The 25,558-nt window shown below is 40.6% G+C and overlaps 2 protein-coding genes across 5 annotated transcripts in view; one reads left to right on the forward strand and one right to left on the reverse strand.

The window, feature by feature from the left end:
- Positions 1–6,921, reverse strand: part of CDC123 (cell division cycle 123) — a 56,677-nt gene extending 49,756 nt beyond the window's left edge. Inside the window, exons 1-2 of the mRNA XM_006150008.3 lie at positions 6,697–6,921; positions 2,793–2,864 (exon numbers count right to left, since the gene is read on the reverse strand). Coding sequence (XP_006150070.1) covers positions 2,793–2,864; positions 6,697–6,770 — 146 coding nt within the window. The 5' untranslated portion in view covers positions 6,771–6,921. The remainder of the gene's footprint in view (positions 1–2,792; positions 2,865–6,696) is intronic.
- A 186-nt stretch (positions 6,922–7,107) lies between these two features.
- Positions 7,108–25,558, forward strand: part of NUDT5 (nudix hydrolase 5) — a 48,587-nt gene continuing 30,136 nt past the window's right edge. Inside the window, exons 1-3 of one of the 4 annotated variants that reach the window (XM_006150011.3) lie at positions 7,108–7,253; positions 18,846–18,953; positions 20,626–20,693. In XM_006150011.3, coding sequence (XP_006150073.1) covers positions 18,891–18,953; positions 20,626–20,693 — 131 coding nt within the window. In that variant the 5' untranslated portion in view covers positions 7,108–7,253; positions 18,846–18,890. Of the gene's footprint in view, positions 7,258–18,845; positions 18,954–19,916; positions 20,021–20,625; positions 20,694–25,558 lie in introns of those variants that run through there. The other 3 variants (XM_006150012.3, XM_006150013.3, XM_027772451.1) reach the window with 3 other exon arrangements.

Genomic DNA, 25,558 nt, shown 5'->3' on the forward strand with positions numbered 1-25,558 from the left:
TGCTTTCTTTCCCTCTCTCGGTCATCTCTGTCTCTCTTAGGTTATCAGTGTCAAGACCCTCTTAGAGGTGCTGTCTCTTTCTTTCTCTATTTCTCTCTGTCTCCCTCACTCATGAAAAAAATAAAAGAAACAAATAAAAAAGCCAAGATCTGTCATGTATCAGAGTCTTTGTTAACACTATTCCTCAACCAGGAAGACTCTTCCCACCATCCTACACCTGACTACCTTCCCCCAACCTTTTATCTCAGAGGCTCAAAAACTACTTCTTCAAGGCACGCCCTGACCCTCGCAGCAATTTAATCTCAGTGACCATACATACCACTTCCTTCACAGCACCGGCCTCAGTCTTTACTCATATATTTACTTGTGTGTTTTTCCCAACTAAGATTCATGATGGTAAGAACAGCTAGTATTTCTTAAGAGCACAGAGGGGTCAGCAGGTGGTGTGGCCTTTAAGATGATGTACTCCCACATGGCTGACCACAGTTCAAGTCCCAGACCTGATGCCTTGAAACTCAGGCCAAGCACATGTGCACACATGCCCAAAATCCTGAGGAGAGAATGGAGGAGAAGGGACTGTAGTGTGGTCATCCCCCTTACAGACTGATATCTTACTTTCCCTCCCTCTGTCCCTCTCTACTGAGTACATGGTGCATGCACCCTATGGCAATGCCCCCCCCCAAAAAAAAAATTTTAAAAAGAGCATCCAGTACACTGGGCAACAGGCAGAACACTTTATACATTATCTCTTTTTATCCTTTTAACAATGCTACGAGGTCTGCCCCATTTACAAACAAGGAAACTGAGGCACAGGAAGCCAGAAAATAGCGAAGATATGATTTGACTCTAGGTGATCTAAAGAACTAGAACTATACCATCTGACTGCCCCAGAATATGAAACTGAACTGTCAGCTGTGAAAGGGCAAAGTTTCCATCTGATTTACACATTGCTGTATAACACAGTACAGCCTGTGTGATTTATAGCAGGGTTTAACAGCATTCAACAGAGTGCCTGCCTAAGCCAAAGGCTTATGCAGACTTCTGACCAATGAAACACACCACAGAAGTTCTTAATATGTTCACAATACTGAAACTTTTCAGTATATTCTAATATTAGAAGTTACTTTATTTATAGTCCCAATAATATAAGGTTATTACATATGCTATATTGGAGAATAATAACATTGTGTCTATAAATATCCTGAAGTTAAGACTGGTACTTTTTTACTGTTTTCTTATCCTCCAATTATTCCAAGTTAGTGAGGCTCTATTTTAGTAATTTTCAAATTTTTAAGGGGATGTGGATATCAAAAAGATATATAATCCAGAAAGCTACACTAAAAATCTATTGAGACAAAAATATGGAGTCAAGTTAGTGTTACTGAATACACACATGACTGTAATTATATATCCAATAAATGTTTATCAAGCACCTCGTATGTTTCCAGTGCTGTTTCAAGAGTTGAGGTGAACAAAATTGGCCAAGTCTATGGTCTCATGAAGTCTGTGGTCTCATGAAGTCTGCTTTCTAGTAGAACAATTAAGGGGATTATGTCAAATGGAAATAAATGTTACACAGAAAAATAAGGGAAGTTAGGAGACAAAGAGTGATACACAATATAATTACCATTTGGCTATTTTAGAAGGCATGGTAGGGACCAGCAGATGGTATAATGGTTACATCACTGGACTCCCACATGGCCAACAGTGGTTCAAGTCCCAGACCTGGTGGCTTGAAACTCATGCTGGGTCCATGTGCATGTATGCCCAACATTCCGAGAGCAGAATGCAGGAGAAGGGATTGCAGCATGGCCATCTCCCTTCGGGGGGAGGGGGGTGATTTCTCACTTTCTGTCTCTCTGGTGAGCACATGTGCACTATAGCAAAAATCTCTCTAAAAAAATGGAGGAGGAGGAGGCATGGTGAAAGATGAACCCTAGACAATATGACTTCTGAGTAGAGACCTGAGTAAGCAGGAATTTCACTAAATGCTACGATTCTTAAGCTTTCTCAAATTTTTACTAAAAAGACTGAAATACAATACAAACAGGAAAACTATGTGAACAATTTCTAGAAGGTGGAGTGGGTAAATGGTGGGTCGGTTGTGGGGAACAAAATGTTGAAAAATTAAATAATAAATCCTTCTAGATTAGTATTCCTATTTACAATGCACAATTTTTTTAAAAGTTTATTGACATATTTCTTCCATGAGAGAGGAAGACAGAAAGAGAGACAGAGACAAAGAGAGAAACAAAGGGTTCCAAAAGGTCTGGAGTACCCCAGAGGCCTCAGTGGGCCTGAGTCACAGGCATGCACACATGTCCCCAGCATGCAGGGGGAGGCTTCCAGACACAAACCCAGGGCCTGCCTGTATGGCTTCAGCAGTGTGGAGTATTCTGCTTCTGCTGTACAGCCATGGCTGGTCCCAGACAAAGAATTTTTCTTACCTTAAACCACAGGATCTCAAAGGATTGTAATGTGCCCTTCCCAAATCCTACCTTCAGAAGGAAAAATTATCCTCACTACTATTTTCTGGAGACAGACAAAAGGAGCTGCTCAATTTCGTAACCAGTAATTATTAGAGAAGGAAGTTCTCAATTTTGAAAACATTAACTGAGCTTTGACAAGGAATATAGGACAAAGATCACTATATAATTTTAGCTGGGGAAAAAATAGCTAAATGAAGTGAGTGGCACCAAAGCTCACTTACTCATTTTATTCGATAAGTGTTAAGACTTAGTCATTATGTTTTAAGATAAAATTCAAAGAAATCTTTTCCTGATGTATCTTACCTTCCTGAAACGACCAGGGTTCCATCATCGAGTAAATAATCTTTCACATTCTGAGGAAGTGGAAGAACAACACTGAAAAAAAAAAAAAAAAAACACATACCAAAAATGTCACCATTTTAAAAGATCAACTATAACCTTATTAATCCCCTTTATTTTAATATGAAATGGAAAATATTAATGGTGCATATTTGGTAATAGCAGACTAGGAAGTGGAGTGATATGAATAAATATCCTGGTTTGCAGAGTTACCACAACTGTTTTTGTGGTAGAGAAACAAACAAAACAGTCCAATACAAAGAATCAGATGGAAATCACAACAGGAAAGCAATAAGCTCAGAAGAGCCTTGAGTGAGCACAATGGTTCTGTGTCTGTGAGAAATCAGAGAGCAGCTGATACCTGCTGAAAGCCGGGAACCACGGCAGAACAAGTCAGAAGATGAACAGCATTTGGCCACCCTCTGAGATATGAGCAGAGTGGACTTGAGACCTGGAAACCAGTATTGGCTGGCAATGAGCAGGTAAGGCTAAGAATTCTGGATGTATTTGGATGTCTTTTGGTAGCATTATGTTCAGCTGACCACCAGAGATAGAAAGCTGCTTAACTGGGCATGCTTCAGCCTGTGTTTCAGATAGTTATAATTAAAGATGGCAAAGACGCTTAAAAACTTACAGGATCATTTGTTGTTTTGTTTTGTTTTGTTTTGTTTTGTTTTACCCTGTAATAATACATCATCAAAAATTCTTAACACAAATAATTTAGAAGTAATGTTACTATTTTGATTTTGAGTTGTATACTTTTTTAAAAGTAAAGAAGATTACATCTGCTTTTAGAGAATCAATAGGACCTCAGCAACTTGAAATATGCCTAATTTATTTATTGAACAAGTTTTTATGGCACATTACAAATGGTTCTGTGGACAGAAAAGACTTATTCATGGGATAGGTTTGGTTGTAAAGAGTAATATTTGATTTTACATTCAAAAGCCTAGCTCTCTCTCAAGCTTTTAAGTTCAACTATCAAATCTCATTCTATCTGTAAATCTATTAAATGTTAACCAATTTCAAATGACTCTTTGCAACTTTTAGGTCTCTTTAAAAATTTAAACTCCAGGCTGGCTCTGTGACCTAGTGGTTAAGGGAGCCAGATCCCACATGGCAGATTATGTGGTTCAAATTCCAGCCCCAACAGCTTGAAAAACATGCCAGGCACATGTGTATGCATTCCCCAAATCCTGCAAGGATGGAAAAATGGAGAAGAAGGGGAGATCAGCAGTTAGCGTAATGGCTATGTCACTGGACTCCCACGTAGTTGACCGCAGTTCACGTCCCAGACCCGGTGGCTTGAAAACCTCACGCAGGGCACATGGGCGTGCGTGCCCAAGATCCTGAGAGGAGAATGGAGGAGAAGGGATTGCGGCGTGACCACCCCCCTGGGGGATGATTTCTCGCTGTCTCTATGTCTCTCTCTGTCTGGCGAGCGCACGCTCCCTATAGTGAAAAAACCTCTCCAAAAAAAAAAAGAAAAGAAAAGAAAAATGAAGAAGAAGGGATTGTAATGTGACCATGCCCCACTGGAGGGTGCTTTATTCCTCTCTCTCTCTCTCTCTCTCTCTCTCTCTTTCTCTGTCGAGCACATGTCTTCTCTGGCATATTAAAAATAAATAAATAAGTTAACTCTATAAGAAATCTATTCGATTTACTTTTTAAAATATATTGATTGTCCTATTACAAAAGAATCTTCCCAGGTATTTAACTCTTACACAGCTCAAAAATTCCACTTACATTTAATTAAATTTAAATTTAGTAAATCTAAGGTTCTTAAGAACATTCCAATACTATTTCAAAACTTAAAATTTTTCTTTCTTCCTCTCTCTCTCTCTCTCTCTCTCTCTCTCTCTCTTTCTCTGTCGAGCACATGTCTTCTCTGGCATATTAAAAATAAATAAATAAGTTAACTCTATAAGAAATCTATTCGATTTACTTTTTAAAATATATTGATTGTCCTATTACAAAAGAATCTTCCCAGGTATTTAACTCTTACACAGCTCAAAAATTCCACTTACATTTAATTAAATTTAAATTTAGTAAATCTAAGGTTCTTAAGAACATTCCAATACTATTTCAAAACTTAAAATTTTTCTTTCTTCCTTCCTTTCTTTCTTTTTTTTTTTTTTTTAATATCTTTGCCATCAGTATGTGCGGTTGCTGGAAAAAGACAGAGTGTACTATGGTGCCAGAAAGAGTGACAAGCATTTTAAATATTTTATCTCAGTTAAGTCCCACAATAATCCTATTATTTCCTCAATTTTTCAGATGAGGCTTGGGGAGATTAAGAAATTTGTTCAAGATGCTGGTGGAACTAGAATTCAAAACCAGGCAGATGGTTTTTACTTGAAACCAGTTCTTAACCACTGTCTGCTTATGTCATTTAAGGCAAAGAAATCTATGCTAGAGGCTACACAAGGTGGCCGCACAGAAACCAGATGTCAGCTTCACTGTGAAAACGTCTGAGAAGTTCACAAATACACCTCTGTCATGCCAACACAAAAGAAATAACCTTAGCACCACCAGACCTCAAATCTACTTTCAATTATGCAAGTTAATGAAGGGTGGGAATACCAATAAATAACTTGTGATAGCATGTAATGGCTGTTGCTGCTACTACTGGGGATTCTTCTTTGGTTTTGGTGTCAACTATTGGTATCTTCAAATGCAAAGGTTATCTATCCTCTGTGCTACTCTAACCCCATTATGCCATCTTGTCTAAAATGAGATGAAAAAGAACTATTTTTTTGGATAATCTAGGTAAACTCTTCCAATCCCAATTTTCTAAACAAGATTTCCCTCTCCCAACTCACAATCGTTGCATCAAAAGAACAGAAAGAAAAGAAAGGGATGGGGGCCAGCAGGTGGCATGGTGGTTAAGGCGCTGGACTTCCACAGCCAACCATAGCTCAAGTCCTGGACCTGGTGGCTTGCTTTCTCACTTTCTCTCTCTCTGTCTCTCTCAGGTAAGTGGATGAGCCCTATACCAAATTTAAAAAGGAGTAATAATAACAAATAAAATTAAATAATTCTAAAAAAAAAAAAAAGAAGAAAACAAAGTGATGGCTAAAGTCCTAAATAAATGATTATGTAGGCCTAAAGCGGGAGCAAGCAATACACAGTTCTTTTGAGTTATCACTGCCAGGAGTGAAAGCCTGCCTCCCCTTGCATCATGTTCCACATACCATGACTACAGTTGGGCATACTCTCCTAGCTGCCTTGCCTACATTATCTTGCATGATGAGAAGAATGCAACAATTAATTCCATCTGCCCTGTAAAGCGAGGATGAATTGCTTGTTGTTGGCCAGAGAATTACAAAACAAATACTGTTCCACTGCTTTTCCGGATTGCCTCCTCTCACAGCACATTATCATCCCTAACAATATATAACTACACTAATGCTTCCCATACACACTAACGTACGTAGAGCTTCACAGCGGACTTGGACATAGAGTCTGTATCATTGTTCTCATTTTTGCAGTGACATAAAGTAATTAAGTCACCGGGCAGGCCAGTCACTGGCAAAGGCCTGACTACCCAGTTCTCTGATCACCTTTTGCCTCTAGCAATTCTAAAAGTAGTAATAGTGACCCCTCGAGCCTAAACTAGGTTAATCCACTACTCGCCCACCTCCGACCCTCAGTGAACCACGACCTTCCCGCCTATCTGTCCCAGCACACTCGCTGACTCGCAGTGGGACGCAGGGCAAATCTCCCCACCTCAAATACCACTGGCAGGCAGACATCTAGGCACCGTCGTTCTCAGCCGGTGGGTATAAGGCCTGCGTTCTTCAGGATTCGCGCCATTGTCGCAGTTCCCCTTTTATCGCTCGCCCACTTGTAACCCCTCCCATCTTACCTCTTGATGGTAAGGCTTCGGAAGAGGGGGTACCAAGAGGAAAACTGACAGTGCAGAACATGCTCCTTCTTCATCCTGCAGCGGCCGCCACGGCTGCCTTTCCCGCTCCAGCCAGCACTGTCCCGGAACCCGGAGCTCCGGTCCCGGAAGTGTCTGCCGAACTATTTTGGTTCAAGGACTCTTCCGGTCCATACAGCCGGGTGGAAGGAGGAGAAAAGAAAGGAGAATCGTGGGGTGTATCTTTAGAGCAAATAAACCTTGAGCACACAAAGAGTTTGGGTTCCGAAAGAATAATTACGGAAATGCTGAGAATGGATCTAAAGAAGTTTGCGGATGTGCTTCGGCCTCAGATAGTCACTGACCCGGAAGATAATCCCCTAAAGTTAGGTCAGCGGCTGGGGTTGTACGGGTGCCGGGAAGAGGACGTGCGCATACCCTTTAGCACCGCGAGAGGCGCCGGTGTTTTGAGCCGTGGCACCGGCATCTGCTGAGACTTCTACCTTGAGCTCGTCCATTCTTTTATCGTCCCCACTCCTTTCTTCACCTAACACCTTGGAGTAGGTAACTGGGCGCGGGCCAGTCACCATGAGAGGTCATTTGGGGGAGGAGAAGGAGAGGGAGGAAAGGAACACATCTGATGGTGCAGAAGTGAGGGCAGCCGCGCGTGTCTCCCTGCTGCAGCTAGGCTCGCGTACTGGCACGCGAGGAGGCAACCACTGCGGGGTCGCAAGAGGAAAACCAGGGATTGGGGTGAAATTAAGCTTACTTTGGCTTAAAAAAAGAGAATTAAGAAGGCAGGGAACACCACAATTAAATGTTCACAGTTTCACTGTAATAGATGAGGCATCTGAGAAGGAGGAAAATGCTTCTATGAGGGTTTTGAGATAGGGAAAAGGAATCCCTCCCATACGATCCTGGGGGTTCGACTGTGGAAATAAGAGAGAAATAAATTTCAAAAAGCAGAGGAAAGAGGAGAGTTGTCTCCTTTGAGTATCAAGTTCATTTAGTCTGGCCCCGTAAAAGTTACCAGCCAGATTTTTTTTCTCGTTATCCCTGCAATGACGGGATCATAAGGCTAGAAAAATTCTAGTCGAACTTGTAATATTCTTTTTTGTTTTTGGTTTTTGCCATAGGACGCCAGCGCTCTGGAGAGAGACAGAAAGGAAAAACAAATTCCCCGGGGGGGATGGGAGGATGACCACTCTGCAATCCCTTCTCCTCCTCTCTTCTGGCAGGCTGTTGGGCAAGCACGCACACATGCCTGGCGTGATTTTCAAGCTGCAGGATCCCATGTGGGAATCCAGCACTTTAATAGGCTGGCCACCTGCTGGCCCTGAACTTGCAGTATTTTTTTCCTACTCCCTTTCTCTTCTGTCACCCTGTAAAGTACAATTTTGTTTGTTTAATAGAATGAGATATCACTAGCTGCTGAGAATTGCCTATAAAACCTAGTTGTGCTTCTTAACAGAAGCTTTGGGTTTGTTTGAGGCACTGCAAGTACGTTTTAGGTACCTCCTTAAAACTATACACTCTTAGTGGTCCACCTAAGCAGTTTTAAACTAGAAAAAGTTGGGGCTGGATCCTGGTGCGCGCAGTAGGAATTGGTTTTTGCCATAGGACGCCAGCGCTCTGGAGAGAGACAGAAAGGAAAAACAAATTCCCCGGGGGGGATGGGAGGATGACCACTCTGCAATCCCTTCTCCTCCTCTCTTCTGGCAGGCTGTTGGGCAAGCACGCACACATGCCTGGCGTGATTTTCAAGCTGCAGGATCCCATGTGGGAATCCAGCACTTTAATAGGCTGGCCACCTGCTGGCCCTGAACTTGCAGTATTTTTTTCCTACTCCCTTTCTCTTCTGTCACCCTGTAAAGTACAATTTTGTTTGTTTAATAGAATGAGATATCACTAGCTGCTGAGAATTGCCTATAAAACCTAGTTGTGCTTCTTAACAGAAGCTTTGGGTTTGTTTGAGGCACTGCAAGTACGTTTTAGGTACCTCCTTAAAACTATACACTCTTAGTGGTCCACCTAAGCAGTTTTAAACTAGAAAAAGTTGGGGCTGGATCCTGGTGCGCGCAGTAGGAAAACGTTGTAGTCTTGGAAATATTCTCGTGAGGAAAGGTTCCTGATTTAAGTCCAGAGAGCTCCCTGAGTACTTCTAGCATCTGGGGTTGGCTAAAGGTCAAGAATGCATTATGGTGTCAAGATCCTGTTGGGGGTTCATTCTCCTCTTTAAAAAAAAATAAAATAAAATAAGCTTTAAAGGGGTAGAGGTTTAAGAACCTTACCAACTGCCTGCCTTTTTAGGAAGATATTTCTTAGAATAGTAAACAGGATCCTGCTGAGTATTTGGAATTAGGCACTACCCCCCCCCCCAGGAATATACATTGTTTCATGTTTTATTTTTCAAAAGTGATGCTGACTAAGTGGTTAAAGGTATTGCTTTAAAGGATACATTTTCAAAGCAGAGGCAAAAAGATTAAAATGTAGCATATTATTGGTGGGGAGTGGTTTGTATTTATTTATATGTACTGAAATCTGGGATCATGGCATCCTTTCTGTTTTTTTTTTTTTTTTAAGAATTATTTATTTATTCCCATTTGTTATTATCATCATCATCATTATTATTTTATCTGACCAGAGACAGAGCGAGCGAGAAAGGGAAAGCACAAAAGCAAGCCACCAGGTCCGGGACCTGAACTGCAGTCAGCCACCTGCCAGCCCCAAATCCTTTCTGTTTTAGGGGAAAGAGAGGACAATAGTCCACATGGGCTGGGAGAATGGTGCCAGACTAACAGATCTAATGGCAGACGTGAGAAGTCATTCAAGTATGTTCTGATATGACCTAGAAATAAAAAAGTTGTAGCTGAAGGAAATGTTAGCACTGATGGGGAGTGTATATTGCTAATGTGTTTACTGTAGAAGACAGGAATTAATAAATGTATAGAAGAAAATAGATTCAGGGAACATAGTCCTTAAACCACCTAGGAAACACTTAAGTATAAAGGGAGAGGTAGTTCCAAAACTTTAATACAGAATTGTAGTTATCAAGAATTATAAAGCAGCAGCTAGATTTGTGAACTTAAATACAGACATGACAGGGAAGGAATTTAATATAGATGTCTGTTATTCAGGATTTAGAAGTGTGGTGACTTTTTATGATTATATTCCCTCGTTACATATTTAACCAGCATCAAATATATATACAAAGCAGACAGGAGGTGCTAAGTATTTTGAATAGATATGGCTAAATTAGCTTTCCTTATTTTTTGACCACCATGTTTATCTTAGCCATGAAGTATTTATTCATCAAGTTTCTTCAGTAAAACCTTTATTTTCAACAGGAGCGATAGTTGCTCTTTCCCATACATGCTGAAAAATGTCAGTAGTCAAATGATTGTGGAGGAAGTTTTCTGTGTAATTCCAGGCTGTGTAGTGAGGGGCGGCCATGCTACGCGGTGGTTTAAGCACTGCATAGGGAGCCAGATTCCCCGTGGCCAACAGGGGCTTGAAAAGACCTGCTGGCCACATCCCTAATGGGATGGAGAAAGGAGGGAAAAGGCTTGCCATGTGACCACACCCTACTGGAGGGTGTTTGATAAAAAAAAACCCTGTGGCACTCATGCCCTATGGCAGTTGGAAGAAAAAAAAAAATGAAAAAACACTTTTGTTTCTTTGAATCGATGCATGACTAATCCTTCTAGATTAGTATTTCCAAGTATCTACTGGTTTTCTCTAGTTGGCTATCTTGACTCACTGCATCTAAATTTGAACACTGCACTGCCCCTTCCTCCTTCTGATGTCCCAATCTCCTATAAAACTATCTGCTTCTTGGAATTAGCTGGGATTACCCCTTCCCTAGAAACCATGCTAGAAGAAGTAATAAACTCTCATCTGCAAGGATTTCAGTGTTTTCTCTCCGCTGCTACCACCCCACTCCAAGCTGTTACCACTTGCCTGGACGATTACAGGAGGTTCTTTACTGGTCTCATTATTGTATGGCTATAACCAAGGGTCATTAGAGTCAGTTCACTCTTGCTCAGCCAGAATTAGATGTGATGATTATAAACCATCTGGTGGATGATTCTTAGTCAACAAGTAGGATCATCTCAATGTTAGTGTCCTCTCTATCCATCCAACTCTCACCCTTGCCAGAAGAGAGCGTGTGCACGCACACACACACACTTCTTAGTGGCTTTCTAGCATTACCAGATTCAGTACAGGAAGTCTTTATTACCCAAAGATAATGGTCAATAGAGAAAAACCACTTAAGTGAATCCATTTGATGTAAGTACCAAAAGTTTTATCATGAAAAGTACAAAAGAATTAAAACTTTATTAAAACCAAAATTTTAAATATAATGATATGAATTAGATTCTTTGTTCCTTATAAATCAAGTGATTTTTCTTTGTAATAAAGAGTGTATATGGTATTTTAGATGGGCCTAAATTTGGTGCTTGATTTTAACAACACAATCATAAAGTTCTTGAAGTTTTATTTTTTTTAAATCAGAAAAATATAAAAAGCCAACCCCTGACTCCCTTCCCCCAAAAATGGAAAAATAGATCTCAGTGCTACAATTCACCTTCAGCTTTAAGCAACCCTAGATCCCAGGCACACAGAAGCCCAGCATGTTCAAGGAGCTCTCCCAACACAAACCCCACACCTTGCCATGTGGGTCAGCCTAGCAGAGTACTGCTTTACACCTGTCTCCTCCCGCCCCACAACCTGCTTTTGTCAGTCAGAAGCTTTGCTTATGATTTGAGCTCCTGAATCTTTTCCTTGGTTGAGTATTGCTGGTGTCTACAATACTCAACTCTTATCAGGGTGAAATAGCCAATATAATTTCTTATGCTTATATTTCACTTTGCACCCTCAATTTAGTTATAGTTATTATAATAACTAAGTAATGAGCCTAAGTATATGGCTTTTGAGTTCTCCATTTAATTTTTTTGCTCTTACCCAGCTGTTCCTACTATCATGGAAATACCCAGGTTTGTGGGGGCCAGCAGGTGGCATGGTGGTTAAGGCACTGGACTCCCATGTGGGCTACAGCAGTTCAAGTCCTGGACCCAATGGCTTGAAACATGCCGAGTGCATGTACGCATTTGCCCAAAATCCCAGCAGGAGAATGGAGGATACCCAAGTCTGTGAAAACGTCCACCCCTCCAGTGGATGGTAGTACTTACTCCTTAACCCCCAAACTAAGCTCATGTAGCAACAGGAGTTTGGGTGGCGTGTTTTGTTTGCCTACACAGATCAGGGAAAGGGGAAAGGATCTGGCCAAATCTCTACGCCCTTAGAAATGTCTCTGTAGATGTTAGCATCATCCTTTTTTACATATATGATATCTATATATAAATATGTAGATAGGGGCCAGCAGGTGGTGGCATGGTGGTTAAGGTGCTGGACACCCACACTGCCAACTTGTTTGAGCCCTGGACTCAGCAGCTTGAGAATCATACTGGGCACAGGTGCATGCATGCCCAGAATCCCAAGAGGAGAGAGAAATAGTTGCAGATGACCATCCTCCCTGGAGGAGGTGATTTCTCACTTTCCCTCCCTCTGTCTCTGACTAGTGCATGTGTCCTATGGGGCATACACACACACACATACACACACACACATATATATCCCCACACACATACATATACATACAGGGAGAGAGAGAGACAGAGGGAGGGAGAGTATGTTTCTGTTGTTTTTTGTTTTTGTTTTGTTTTGTTTTGAGAGATTTTGGTGTATGGCACATGTGCTCACCAGAAAGAGAGACAGACAGAGAGAAAGCAAGAAGCAAGAAATCGCCCTCCAGGGGCGTATGGCCATGCCACAAACCCTTCTCCATTCTCTCAGGATCTTGGGCACGCACATACATGTGCCTAGCATGAGCTCAAGCCACCGGGTCCAGGACTCAAACCGCAGTCAACTACATGGGAGTCCAGCGACATAACCATTACACTAACTGCTGGCCCCCTTTCTGTTGTTCTTAAAACTGGCTGATGGGTGGGAGGTTGCCAAGAAAGATTGGGAACCACAGTCTGCCAGATTCTTGTAATTTCCCAACTTTGTCTCAGTTAGTGTCTCTGCCTTTCTTCATGTGGTTCCTTTCAGTTATGATATAGTTTTTCCTGCATTCTTGGCCCCTATATCATCTTAATAATAAACTACGTTTTTAAAATCTTTATTATTTTCCTCACTGCCTCTGAAGTGAATATAATTTGTCCCTCTTTTAAATATCCTGGTTGTGTTATCTCTGTAGCGGGCTTTTGTTCTAGTTTGCTTGCTAAGCTTCAGACGTTCTGTGGCAGGAATGGTGGTCACTGTGCACTGGTGTGCATTCAGACATTTCCATTGCCGGGGCTCACAAAGATATTAGGTCATCAGGAAAGTCATGACACACTTTTGTATAGAAAAATAACCTAATCGTTAGAAACATCAGCCTATCATTGTACAAGAATGTTCTAAGAATCTGGTGATGATATATTCCTTCACAAGAGTTTTTTGTACCCTGAGATCTTACCCATTTTAGATCTTCGGTGTTCAAACTGAACTGAGTTAACATGGAGTCTGTGAAATAAAACAGTCTGTGGGCCAGCCCACAGCCCGTTTAGACAGCTGGATCCCATACAGCCATGCAGTTTAAGTCCCAGATCTGATGGCTTGAGAAACATGCTGGGTGCTTGTGCATGCATGCCCAAAGTTCCAAACAGAGCAAGAAATGGAAGTGGGGCTGCTTTCTCTCTCTGTCTCTCACTTTCTCTCTTTGGCTCTCAATGCATGCACCTCCTGGCAAACTTAAAAAGTTTATGACTTTGAAGATTACGGACAATTTCAAGTGAAATTGTAGGACACTCAAGTATATTTTTAAATAACATATACATATTGTCAGTATTTAGATGGTTATATTACAGACACTCAAGTGAATACAACTCAAGTTAAACTGTGCTTTTAAATCTTAAAATAGAAATAAATCCATTTGGGAAAGCCCTATCACAGTAGTGGCGTCAGGAGTATGAAGCATGGAATTAAAACCTTCTCTTTTGGTCTGCAGCATGTTGCCTGTAATGACTAGCCCCTAAATGCTCCATTTGGCTTCTGTTTTTGAAATGGTGCTAAAAATAATACTCCTTTTCCATTTTAGTACTATTTTAGAGATGCTTTTATAGTCCTTCTGAAACATTCTGAGAATCTCTTAGTGAGGAATATACTTTTGCAATCACTTGTAGTCACCATATTTTATTTACACAGTCAGTGGGTTGATACAGAGTACGGTTTCCCCTGGGGGCTGACTGCATTCCACAGAATGGCTCACCCTAGGGAGGCTCAGCCTGTTTTCCCCTATAATTTGTCTGTAGCACTCCCTCCCCCTCAGCTCGATAACATTTTAACTTAATTTTTTTAAGACAATTTGTTTGAAATGACTGCTTTATAATGTGCTGAGAATTGGTCTTTATAGTTTTGTATTGAGGTTAAAGAACTTGGTTAAACGAAGAGCAGTTGATGAGGAACTGTCCCTTAGAATAATACTTTTTCACCTTTTTGGCAGTCAGCAACCCTTGAAAATCTGAGGGACCCTCTACAGATATATACCTCAGGGGGCTCAAAAGATCCTTTGAAAATCTTAGGGAATCTATGCAGATACATACCTAATGGGACGCAAAACAAACTTAATTGTCTTTAAGTTTATGTCACTCTAAAGGGGAATGGTTGCCCCCTTGCCCCTAATAGTAAGAGAGTGAACACTTGATTTGTATTGTGCCTGAGGCTAAAGTTAGGGGGTGGGATGGGTTAGGGAACTACAGAACTGAAGAGTCCTGAAGGATTAAAATAACCATTCAGAAGTGTGGGTAAGATAACAAGGAAATGGAAAAGACAGGAGATCAGTCAGTTCAGACGGTGGTGGGTGAGGACCACTGTGCTCTTCTGTGTTATGTTCTACTGACTGTTTCTGGGAATCCAGTTAAACACCCTGGGCCAGACCGTGGTGCACTGGTATACTGGGACTGAGGCAGACCTGCATGGAAGGGTTCTGGATCTGTGTCTAGAGGTCCCAGAGTACACGGGGCACACATGTGCCGCCATCCGGGCCTGACTGAGAATGGTAGACTGCAGCGTCAGGACTCTGGGGTTCTCTTCCTCTGCTTCTATCTTTGTCTCACTCCCTCTCTCTCTCTCTCGTTCATGAAAGGGGTAAATAAACTTTATATATATGTGTGTGTGTGTGTGTGTGTGTGTGTGTGTGTATGAAAAACTTTTTGTAGAGGAAACTGGAGGTCATCTGTCTCTTCCTTTAGGACCTTCCAGTAGTGCTTACATGTTTGAGGGCTGCAGTTGCCTGTGTTTCAGAAGTTTGAATCTACACAGGAAAGTTACTTGGGCTTAGTGTGTTGCTTTTAAAAAGGAGTTAGAAACTTGACTTCATCTAAGAATTTTTACCATTCTAGGCAAATTATTTCATGTCCTAAATGGGACTACTTAATTGCCTAGAAGTTGTTTTCTCTTAATTGAAAGGTAAGTTTCCTTCTGTGGTGTTTGTCTTATTAATAGAAAGGAATGAATATGCAGAAGATAAAAATCTAAGTATAGTTCTTTTATCTGGATATAGAATATGCAGGTACAGACAGGGACCCGAGTTTTCCTTTCTACCTTTGGTTACTTTTATCTGGGTCAGCACAGTACTTTGGTTGCTATAATAATGTAAATTCTTTGTTTCAACTAATGCCAAGGAAAAGTTTACCTAATAAGTTATCATCTGAAATACTTTCAAAGGAATAACTGATTACTGCCTGTTCTCTTAGTGGGGCTCTATTAAAAATTCAATATGCTAAATGGCTGTTTCTAAATATTTAAACATCTATGTGGCTTTCTTCTTTACTACTTTCAAGTTTCTGTTCAAATGTCACCAAATTAAAGAGACCTTACTCAATCGCTCCATGTAGATTACTACTCCCTCACACACACATTTTCCCCAGGCTTCTCCTCCTCCTCCTTTTGTTTTGTAATATAACAGGGCAGTGCACTTGCGAGGGAAAAAGAAAATGAAAGCATCTCCCAAAGGTGCGTGGTCATACCGCAATCATTTCTCCATCCTGAGAGGATCTTGGGCACATGCGTGCACACACACCTGGCATATTTTTTCAAGCCACTGGGATTGTGACCATGTGGGATCTGCCCACCCCACCCCCACCCCCCATGTGCAGAGCTTAACCACTGTGTTATGGGTCGGCCTTCTTATTCTTAATCTTTTTCTATGAAACTTTGATAAAGCTTCCAGTCACTGACAAATTGTTCCTCACGTTTTCTCCCCCTCCTTTCCTCCTCACCAGAAAGTGAGACCATGAGGCAGGGAGTACTTCCTCTTCTGCCCATTGCAGTATTCCTAGGGCCTGACTTCACCTCGAGTGGACCTGCCACCAGAACTCCACCAGGTTTTGGCCAGGTTACCTAAGCTGGTCAATCATGTATGTGCTTGATTCTTGATCATGCCTTAGAATAGGGAAGCTTACTTTTGAAGATAAAAAATAGAAGATTTGGTAGATATTGAAATAATTACTTTGAGTAGAAACAAAAAGAAGGCACTTTTTTGTCAAAGACAGTGAGTAAGAGAGTGAATACTTGATGATTTGTATTGTGCCTGAGGCTAAAGTTAGGGAGTGGGATGGGTTAGGGAACTACGGAACTGAAGTGTCCTGAAGAATTAAAATAACCATTGAGAAATGTTGGTAAGATAACAAGGAAATGGAAAATTAGAGCAAAAATGATGAGGGAAGATCAGTACAGAAGGCCCAACAGCTTAATAACAGTTCTTAAAAAAAAAAAAAAAAAAAAACCAGAAAATGAGAGGAGGAAGTTATTAGTGAAGTAACTCAAGAAAACTTCCCTGTGAAGAAGCACAGTGTGAAATTTCCAGATCAAAAGGACTCACCCACTTGAGTGCTCAGTACATGATACCTATATGAAGACGTGACTGACTACCAGCTTCCAGAGATAGAAAACAGGTCACCTGGAAAGGGGATCAAGAATAGCTTCGGGCTTTCAATAGCAACCCCAGAAGTAAGACAACTAAGTAGTGCCTCCAACTTTCTTGTAGAAAATTGTTTTCAACTCAAAATTCTGTATGTAGCCAGACTGTCAATTATGAGGTTGGAAAAAAATATCTGCAGACAGACAGGGTGAAAAAAAAAAAAAAGAATGAATCAAGAAGGAGGAAACAGAAGCACACACAAATGTGACAGGAATCTGCTAGCTCATAGTGCTAGCTGACTCTGTGCAACTATAATTTTGATACATGTTGAAACTTAAAAGTAGGGACTGGATGTTGGTGCATTGGTAAAAGGTGACTATCTGAGGCAGTCCCACATGGAAGGTTCCCAGTTCAGGCCTGAGACCTCCCTAAATACACTGGACACACTGCTTGCTTATGGTGTGGGGTTAGCTGAAGGCTGGGGGTGGATCGTGATGTTAAGATGCTTTTGGGAGTTCCCTCTCTTGCTTATGGAGGAAATTATTAAACTTTTAAAAAGTAAATGGATATAATAATATGAGTGTACTTATTGCCACTGAAATATACATGTAAAGTGTTACTTAACACTCCACAATGCTGAAGGCTTGCTAGAAGGTCCTGGGTTTGCATCCTGTGGTATCCTTGTGTCAGTACTTATGCAGCCCTGATGGAGGCTGGCTGAAGCTATGGGTAAACTGCAGCACAAAGAAAAAGCTGGGAAGCTGGTGGAAAATAGGAGATAGGAGGTAGAAATAGCCAATGTAGACTTTTTTTCTTTTTTTAGTTTTTTTCCAGAGTGAGCACATGCACTTGCCAAAGAGACAGTGAGAGGGAAAGTAACCCCCCCCCCCAGGGGGATAGCCACACCATACTCCCTTCTCATCCATTCTCCTCTCAGGATTTTGAGCACACACACACCAAGCGTGATTTTCAAGGTGCTGGGTCTGGGACTTGAACCATGGTCGACGATGTGAGAGTCCAGTGCCTTAGCAACCATGCCACCTGCTGGTCCCCAGAGATATCTTTAGCTATAGAGTTGAGCTACAGAGCTGGCTCTGTGGCCTAATGATTGGGGAAGCCAGATCACACATGGCTAAGTGCACAGTTTGAGTTCTATCCTGGCAGCCTGAAGGACATGCCTGGTATGTGTGTGTCCAGAGCTCCGATAGGATAGAGAAATGAAGACACGATTACCGCATGACCACATTTCACTGGGGGTGCTTCCTCCCTCTCCTTCTTTGTCTTTCTCTCTCTCTGGCCAGCACATGCATTCTGTGGCAGAAAAAAAAAAATTGCTAAAACAGGTTGAGCTGTAAAAGGTTGATAAGGGACAATAGCTGACAGGTAGGCATGGTGAGTGGAATCTAGTTTTTCCATTGCTTTCTCTTGGAGGAAAATTTAGATTTGGAGTTAAAAATCTAAGAGTTTATCTAGGAGGCCAGCAGGTGGCATGGTGGTTAAGGCACTGGACTCCCACATGGCCAACTGTGGTCCAAGTCCCAGACCTGGCATCTTGCTTTCTTGCTTTCCCTTTCTCTCTCTCTCCAGTCACATTTTTTAAAAGTAAGAAATAATAATAAATAAAATGAAATAAACCATCCTTAAAAAAAAAAAAAAGTGTATCATGGAACCAGGCAGTGGTGTGGTGATTAAGGTGGTTGGATCCTGCATGGCTGACTGCACAGTTTGAATCTTGAACCCCACAGCCTGAAAAACGTGCCCAGTGCATATACGTGCTCAAAATCCTGAGAAAATGGAAGAGAAGGGATTGCATGTGGCCTTCCCTGGGGGGTGCTTTCTCACTTTCTCTCCCTCTCTCTCTTTCCCCAGCAAGCTCACATACCTTACAGCAAAAGTTAAAAGGAAAAAAGTGTACCTAAATGCCTCCTACCTGCATAATACGAACTGGTTAGTGTGGGCTGGATCTAATGGGGATGGCTTTTAGCTCAAATTATTGTTTTCCTGGGTGCTGGCTAGGGCCTGTGCATTTACTTCTCCTCTGGGCAGTTCCCCAGATATTCACATGAGAGAAGCAGCCTTAATAGTAGACTAGATTTTTGCCATTTAAGTACTTTCACTAATGATGACCTTGGACAAATGTTTAATTCAGGAAAGTAATTTTAGCTTAAATCTCATTATCTTACAGCGTCAACTTCTCATCTGAGGACTGTAAAGACTAATTAGTTTGAAAATGGAGAACCAAGAACCAAAGGAGTCTTCTCAGAATGCCAAACAGTCTATTATTTCAGAGGAGGTATTAATTATTTTTCATTTTCCTTTTCCCTCCCAACATAAATCTGAGTTTAAAAGAGATCTATAGGCTATTTATTGTTTCAAATTATTGTTTTCCTTCTTAAGGACAGTTTTAAACATTTTTCCTACTCTGTTTTGGGGCTAGGATATTTTCTGCTCTTGTGTGGAGCAATGGTATATCCCTCTTAATTTTATATATAAGTGAAATTGAGTCTAACTGGATTTAGACTCTTTTTTTAAAGAATTATTTTATTTAAATTTATTTATTCTAATTTCATCAGAGAGGGACAGAGTGAGGAGAGAAAAAGGGAAAAGAAGAAAGCAAGCCACCAGGTCCAAGACTCGAACTGCATCCAGGACTCAAACTGTGGTTGACCATGTGGGAGTTCGCCATCCTTAATCACCATGCCACCTGCTGGCCCCAGATTTAGACACTTGATAGAACAATTTTTAATTCTTAAAAGTTTCCTGCAAGGGGCTAACAGGTGGTATGGTGGTTAAGGCACAGGACACCCATATGGCTGACCATGGTTCAAGTCTTATACCTGGTAGCTTGCCTTCTCTCTCTCTCTCTCTCTCTCTGTTGAGTGCACAAGCCCTACTGGAAATTAAAAATAATAATAAATTAAATAAGTAATTATTTTGAAAGTTTTCCTGGATAGAATACTTATTATGTGGGTTTTAGGACTTAAGACATTTCATATTTAATTATTATACCTTAGCTATTTATTTATGGTCCTAACATATATGTGTAAGAAAAATTAAAACAAAGTATAGCCTAAGTTGCAGTGAGTTCAAGAACTACCATGTATATTGTATGTTATTCAATCTAGCTTTTAGAAAGGCTCTTGTAGGAAAAAATACAATGGATAAATTTTAAATTCTTCACCTTAGAACTCTGGAATTTGTTATTGTTGTTGTTATATAATCATTCCATGTTGACTGTGAACAGATCTGCTGATAATTATTAGGCTGCTGCTGGCAAGAAGCAAGGCATACTATAGTAAGAAAAAGACTCCTGCTTTCCAGATGCAGTGCAGCTTTTCTCAGTTCAGTATAGTGCCTCAGGTAGGTTAGTCCTTACAACCTAAGCTCCTCAACATTTGTGCAGAACAGTCCTGGGTGCTGCCTCAGACTAGGAGGAAAATTAATGTGTCATGCTGGGAAATCGAGGGGTTGACCACCATCTGCTGTTCTGGGTAATTACTGACAGTAACATACTGCTGATGAATTTCTATGTGGCTCACAGATCAGAGAAAGCACTAGGAGCATCCAAAAGACCTCCTCATCCCTTCCCTTCCAATTGCCCCCCTTGCTCTTACCGTCAAGAGTTATTAAGACTATCTTGTCTTTTAGCCTCTCAGTACTACCTCAAAAACCTCAAAAAGACATAAGAACACTTTTTAGGTAAAAACTTTGGGACCAGCAGGTGGCATGGTAGTTGGGGCAGCTGAATCCCACATGACCAGCTATGTGGTCTGGGTCCCAAATCCAGCAGCTTGAAAATCACACTGGGCACATGTGTATGAATGCCCAGGGACTGGTTTTTCTCAGACACACACACACACACACACACACACACACACACACACACACAATTGAAAGAAAAAACTTTTAGATGAAGACCAACTTGGCTTGAAAGTTTCTCAATGTATTATCCAATTTCGTTTTAGTTAATTGCTGAAGGAAAATGGGTCAAGCTTGAAAAGACAACTTACATGGATCCTACTGGTAAAACTAGGTAAACTTTTTTTCTCTTGTAAAACATGGGTTTTTAGGGTCTCTGTTTATTGACATAAAACTTTGATGTTCTCATTGTAAAATGTTTTTGATAAAGAATCTTCTTTAGCTGTTTCCACTGTTAGACTGGATCATTTATAATCTCTGAATAAAACTGACTTATAAATTTGTTAGACTAACTAAAATCCAGAATCTACTTTAACACTTTCTTCCCTAAGTAGACTAGTGTGGACCTAAAACTTCTGGGATAAGCCTGATTTAAGCTGATAAAGCAGCAGAATAATGTAACAGTATATGTTGCTTCCTTCTGGTAAAACCAACTTTTAATCTCTGAATTAGAAGGATTAGAGAGAAAACAAAACTATTACTGATTTTTTTTTTTTTTTGGAGAGATTTTCACTGTAGGGCGCGTGCGCTCACCAGACAGACAGAGACATAGAGACAGAAAGCGAGAAATCACCCCCTAGGGGGGATGGTCACGCCGCAATCCCTTCTCCTCCATTCTCCTCTCGGGATCTTGGGCACGCACGCACACGTGCCCGGCGTGAGTTTTAAGCCACCGGGTTCGGGACACGAACCTCAGTCGACTACGTGGGAGTCCAGCGACATAGCCATTACGCTAACTGCTGGTTCCCAACTATTACTGATTTTTGAGGTAAAACTTACATATTTACATTTTGCTGATGAAAGTGTAAATTGGGGAGAAAAGCATTTTGTTAAGTACGTTTTATATTAAGTATCAATAGCCATAAAGATCTTGTACCCTTTTATCTAATAATCCCACTTCTGAGAATGTGCTAAGGAGATTATTTATTATTTAGAATCAGATTTATGCATTAAAAAATCATCAAATACATTTTTTTTCTTTTTGCCATAGGGCACATGTACTTGCTTCAGTGAGACAGAGACAGTGAGAGGGAAAGTGAGATATCAACCCCCAGAGGGGATGACCACACCACAGTCCCAAAATCTCCTGGGATTTTGAGCACATGCACACACATTCCTGGTGTGATCCCCAAACTGTCAGGTCCAGGACTTAGACAACAGTTGGTCATGTGGGAGTCCAGCACCTCAACCACCATGCCACTTGCTGGTCCCATCAAAATTTGAAAAGACAAGAAATTTAAAAGCAACCTACGCATCTTAAAAATGGAGAACTAATTTTTTTTAATTTAATAATTTTTTTTAGAATTATTTTATTTATTATTATTATTATCATTATTTTCCAGTTTGATCAGAGAGAGAGAGAGAGAGAGGAAGTGAGAAAGCAAGCCACCAGGTCTGAGACTTGAACCGTGGTTGGCCATGTGGGAGTCACGCACCTTTAACCACCATGCCACTTGCCGGCCCGAGAACTAATTGTTATAGTGTATCATTTGGTAAAAATCTATGGAACAGGGCCTGCAGGTGGTGTGGTGGTTAAGGCACTGGACTTCCATGTGACTGACTGTGGTTTGAGTCCTAGACCTGGCAGCTTGCCTTTTCATTTTCTCTCTGTCTCTGTTTCTCTCTCTCTCTCTCTCTCTCTGGTAAGCACACATTTCCTAGAGCAGGTTAAGATAATAAAAATAATAAAATTAAATAAATAATTCTTTTTAGAAATCTATGCAACCATCTAAAAAGCAGATTATGAAGATGGCCTAGTAATATGGGAAAAGATAACTTTATAATAAAATAGAAAACTGTGTGTATGATTTTTAAACTCTGTCAAATGATGTGTACAAAAAGCCTTGAAAGAAAATTGTGGGCTAAAAAATGGCAGCTGTGTGATTAACATTCTATTTTCCAAGTGTTATGTTTAGTAATCTTTTGGCATTATAAGTTATCAGAAAAAAAAAGATTAAATTAGATAAAGTACTTACTTAGTGAAATATAATATAAAAGAAAATAAAACAATGATAAAATATGAAAATATAACTAAATTTAGGATCTACAGAACATGATACAAATTCATTAATATAAGGAATTCTAGGGCCAGCAGATGGAGTAGTGGCTATATGACTGGATTCCCACATGGCTGACCACAGTTTGAGTCTTGGATCTGGTAACATGAAAATCACGCCAGGCACATGTATTTGTGTGCCCAAGACTGGTGGTCAGGGGGAAAGTGATTGTGGCTTGGCTCCTGGGGGATGATTTCTCACTTTCCCTCTGTCTCTGTCTCTCTCTCTTTCCAGTGAGTACACATGCCCTAAGGCCAAAAGCTCTTAAGAAAAGAAAGGATTCTATTTATTAAGTGATCCAATAAGAGTTAGCTATTTGCTTAGTGATCAAATAAGAGTTTGTGAAGAGCTTTTTCTGTCATCAAGGTGAAAATTCCTGGCCTTGTCAATATTTAGACATTTGATTGTATCTACTAAGCTAGTAAAAGCCTTAGTAATGCTCAGTGTTGCAGAGCTGTGGAAAACATCCACAGCACTATTGAATTAACACCTGAATGTAAGAAAGCTAGGCACACTGATTATCAACACAATGGGAGATTAGAACTCTTTTTTTTAAGAGAGAGATTTTTGCTATAGGAGCAGGTACTCACCAGAGAGACAGGGAGAGAAAGAAGGTGAAAAAATCACCCACCCCACGCCCCTACCCCAGGGCTGGCGGTTGGGGGGCATGGCCACGCCGCAGTCCCTTCTCCATCGTTCTCTCGGGATCTTGCACATGCACACACACACATTCCTGGCATGAGGGGTTCCCCCCGCCCCCAAATAATTATTTTATTTAACTTTATTTATTTATTTTAATTTAACCAGGGAGGGACAGAGTGAGAGAGAGGGAAGGTGAGAAAGCAAGCCACCAGGTCTGGAACTCTAACCACAGTCAGCCATATGTGGGAATCCAGTGCCCTCTGGTGTGAGTTTTAAGCCATCGGGTCTGGGACTTGAATCATGGTCGACCAAGTGGGAGTCCAGGGATGTAACCATTACACCATGTGCTAATCCCAATAACTCAAACGTCAAGTAAGAGGCCAGCGTATGGCTTAGTAGTTAAGGGGTTGGGTCCCACATGGCTAAAAGTATGATGTCTCAGACCTGGGGGCTTGAGAAATGGCCTGGCACATGTGTGTGCTTGCCAAAAACCCCAAAAGGAGGGAGGAATGGAGAAGGGAGTGCCACATGACCACTCCCCATTTGTGGAGAGTATTTCCTCACTTTCCCTCCCCTTCTCTTTCTTTCTCTCTGGGAAAGTCATCCACCCTCTGCAAGATTTAAAAAGAAAAAAAAAGTCAAATAAGAATTATTGGGTTGTCCAAAAAGTCATAACATATTTTTCTATGCAAAAATGCATCATAACTTTTCCAACAACCTAATAAATGTGAGATTCATAGTGGCCAAACCCAATACAGGAATGTGGCAAGGCCCAAGCCTTAGAGAAATATCTTTTTTTTTTTAAAGAATTATTTTATTTAACTTTATTTCAATTTGACCAGAGGGACAGAGAGAGAGAGAGAGAGAGAGAAAGCAAGCTGCCAGGTCCAGGACTCAAACCACGGTTAGCAGTGTGGGAATCCAGCACCTTTAACTGCCATGCCACCTGCTGGCCCCTGAGATACATCTTGATATAGTTCGGTTTCCTTTTTGCTATAAAGTTAAATCTGTAACATAAAATATAGTCCTTACTATAATTAGTGTAAAGAGCATGTGTTGGTTCTCACCAGCTCATCTCTTCACCTGACTCACTGTCTTCCCTACCATCATTTCTCAAGCAGGGATATGCATCAGAATCAGTTGAGGACTATTTTCAAAATACTCATGTCTGTCTCTCACTTCCAAAGAATCTATTTCATTAGTTTAGAAACTAAAGTTTCTAACAAACTACCATATTTATGCAGCCAATTTATAACATGTTCATCTCCATTCTTTCATACATAAGCCTTCTGCCTGGCCTCCAAAGAGGAAGAGGAAAAAATATTATTTACATAATATTTATGAAAACTATTAATATTTCCTACCAAAACATCAAACTTTAAAGATTCTTCATACTTTCCAATAGGCCATGATTTATAAATTTATAAAATACATTGTCTATCACCTGAGATAAAAGCATGTATATAAGGTACAAAATAGCAGCTAGAGCATCTTTTGTTCTACTTTCTCAACTGTGGAAGAGGATATGGAACTAATTTTCAAAGTATGAAAATATGTTAGGAGTATGTCTGTTTATTGACATTCAAGACAACGCTGTCATCGTTTGTTACCCTTTCTACTTCATGTTAGTCTACTAAAGGGAAGAAAACAAAACAGGCTTTGCTGGAACAAGGAAGACTGAAGAATGGAGTAACTTAACTAGAAGTAGAAAACTTCCAGAAGAGTTAATAAGATAACATACTCTTAATCCCTGAGTTTTACAAATGGGAAAAGAGGTGGTAGCTTTGGGTTTAGCTGATAGCTAAGTAGAGACTAAGATTGTCTGACTTCAAATCAAATGTACATTTCTCAGAGTCCCTTAAGATTGCTGGAGCTCTCAAAGGCATTCTCATTCTATCAATATAGTATTTCATATCGATGCATTCATATTTTATTGCTCATAATTTATAGCTCATTACTGCTTATGTAATTCATCATAATCACTATAATGATGCTACTCTTTTTGTTTCCCTTATTCCTAGTGTATCTGGGATGGGACCTTCAGTGCTCTTCCCAGCACTACCTTCAGTCTTTAGGACTAACCTTAAGAGGCAGCAGAGAGAGCTATGCCAAAAGGTGTTTGATCTCTTGCAATCTGTTTCATTCACTTACCAGAACTGCTTATTGGTTGGCTTCTTGCTACTAACAGGAATGTTGGGCTGCTGTGAGTTGTCATAGTAGTCTGTTTGATTTCATAGCTTCATTCCAACACATTTGCCCTTTTGAATGTGGGTATAATGCT

Source organism: Tupaia chinensis, unplaced genomic scaffold (genome assembly GCF_000334495.1).
Source record: "Tupaia chinensis unplaced genomic scaffold, TupChi_1.0 Scaffold000275_1, whole genome shotgun sequence".
Classification (NCBI taxonomy): domain Eukaryota; kingdom Metazoa; phylum Chordata; class Mammalia; order Scandentia; family Tupaiidae; genus Tupaia; species Tupaia belangeri.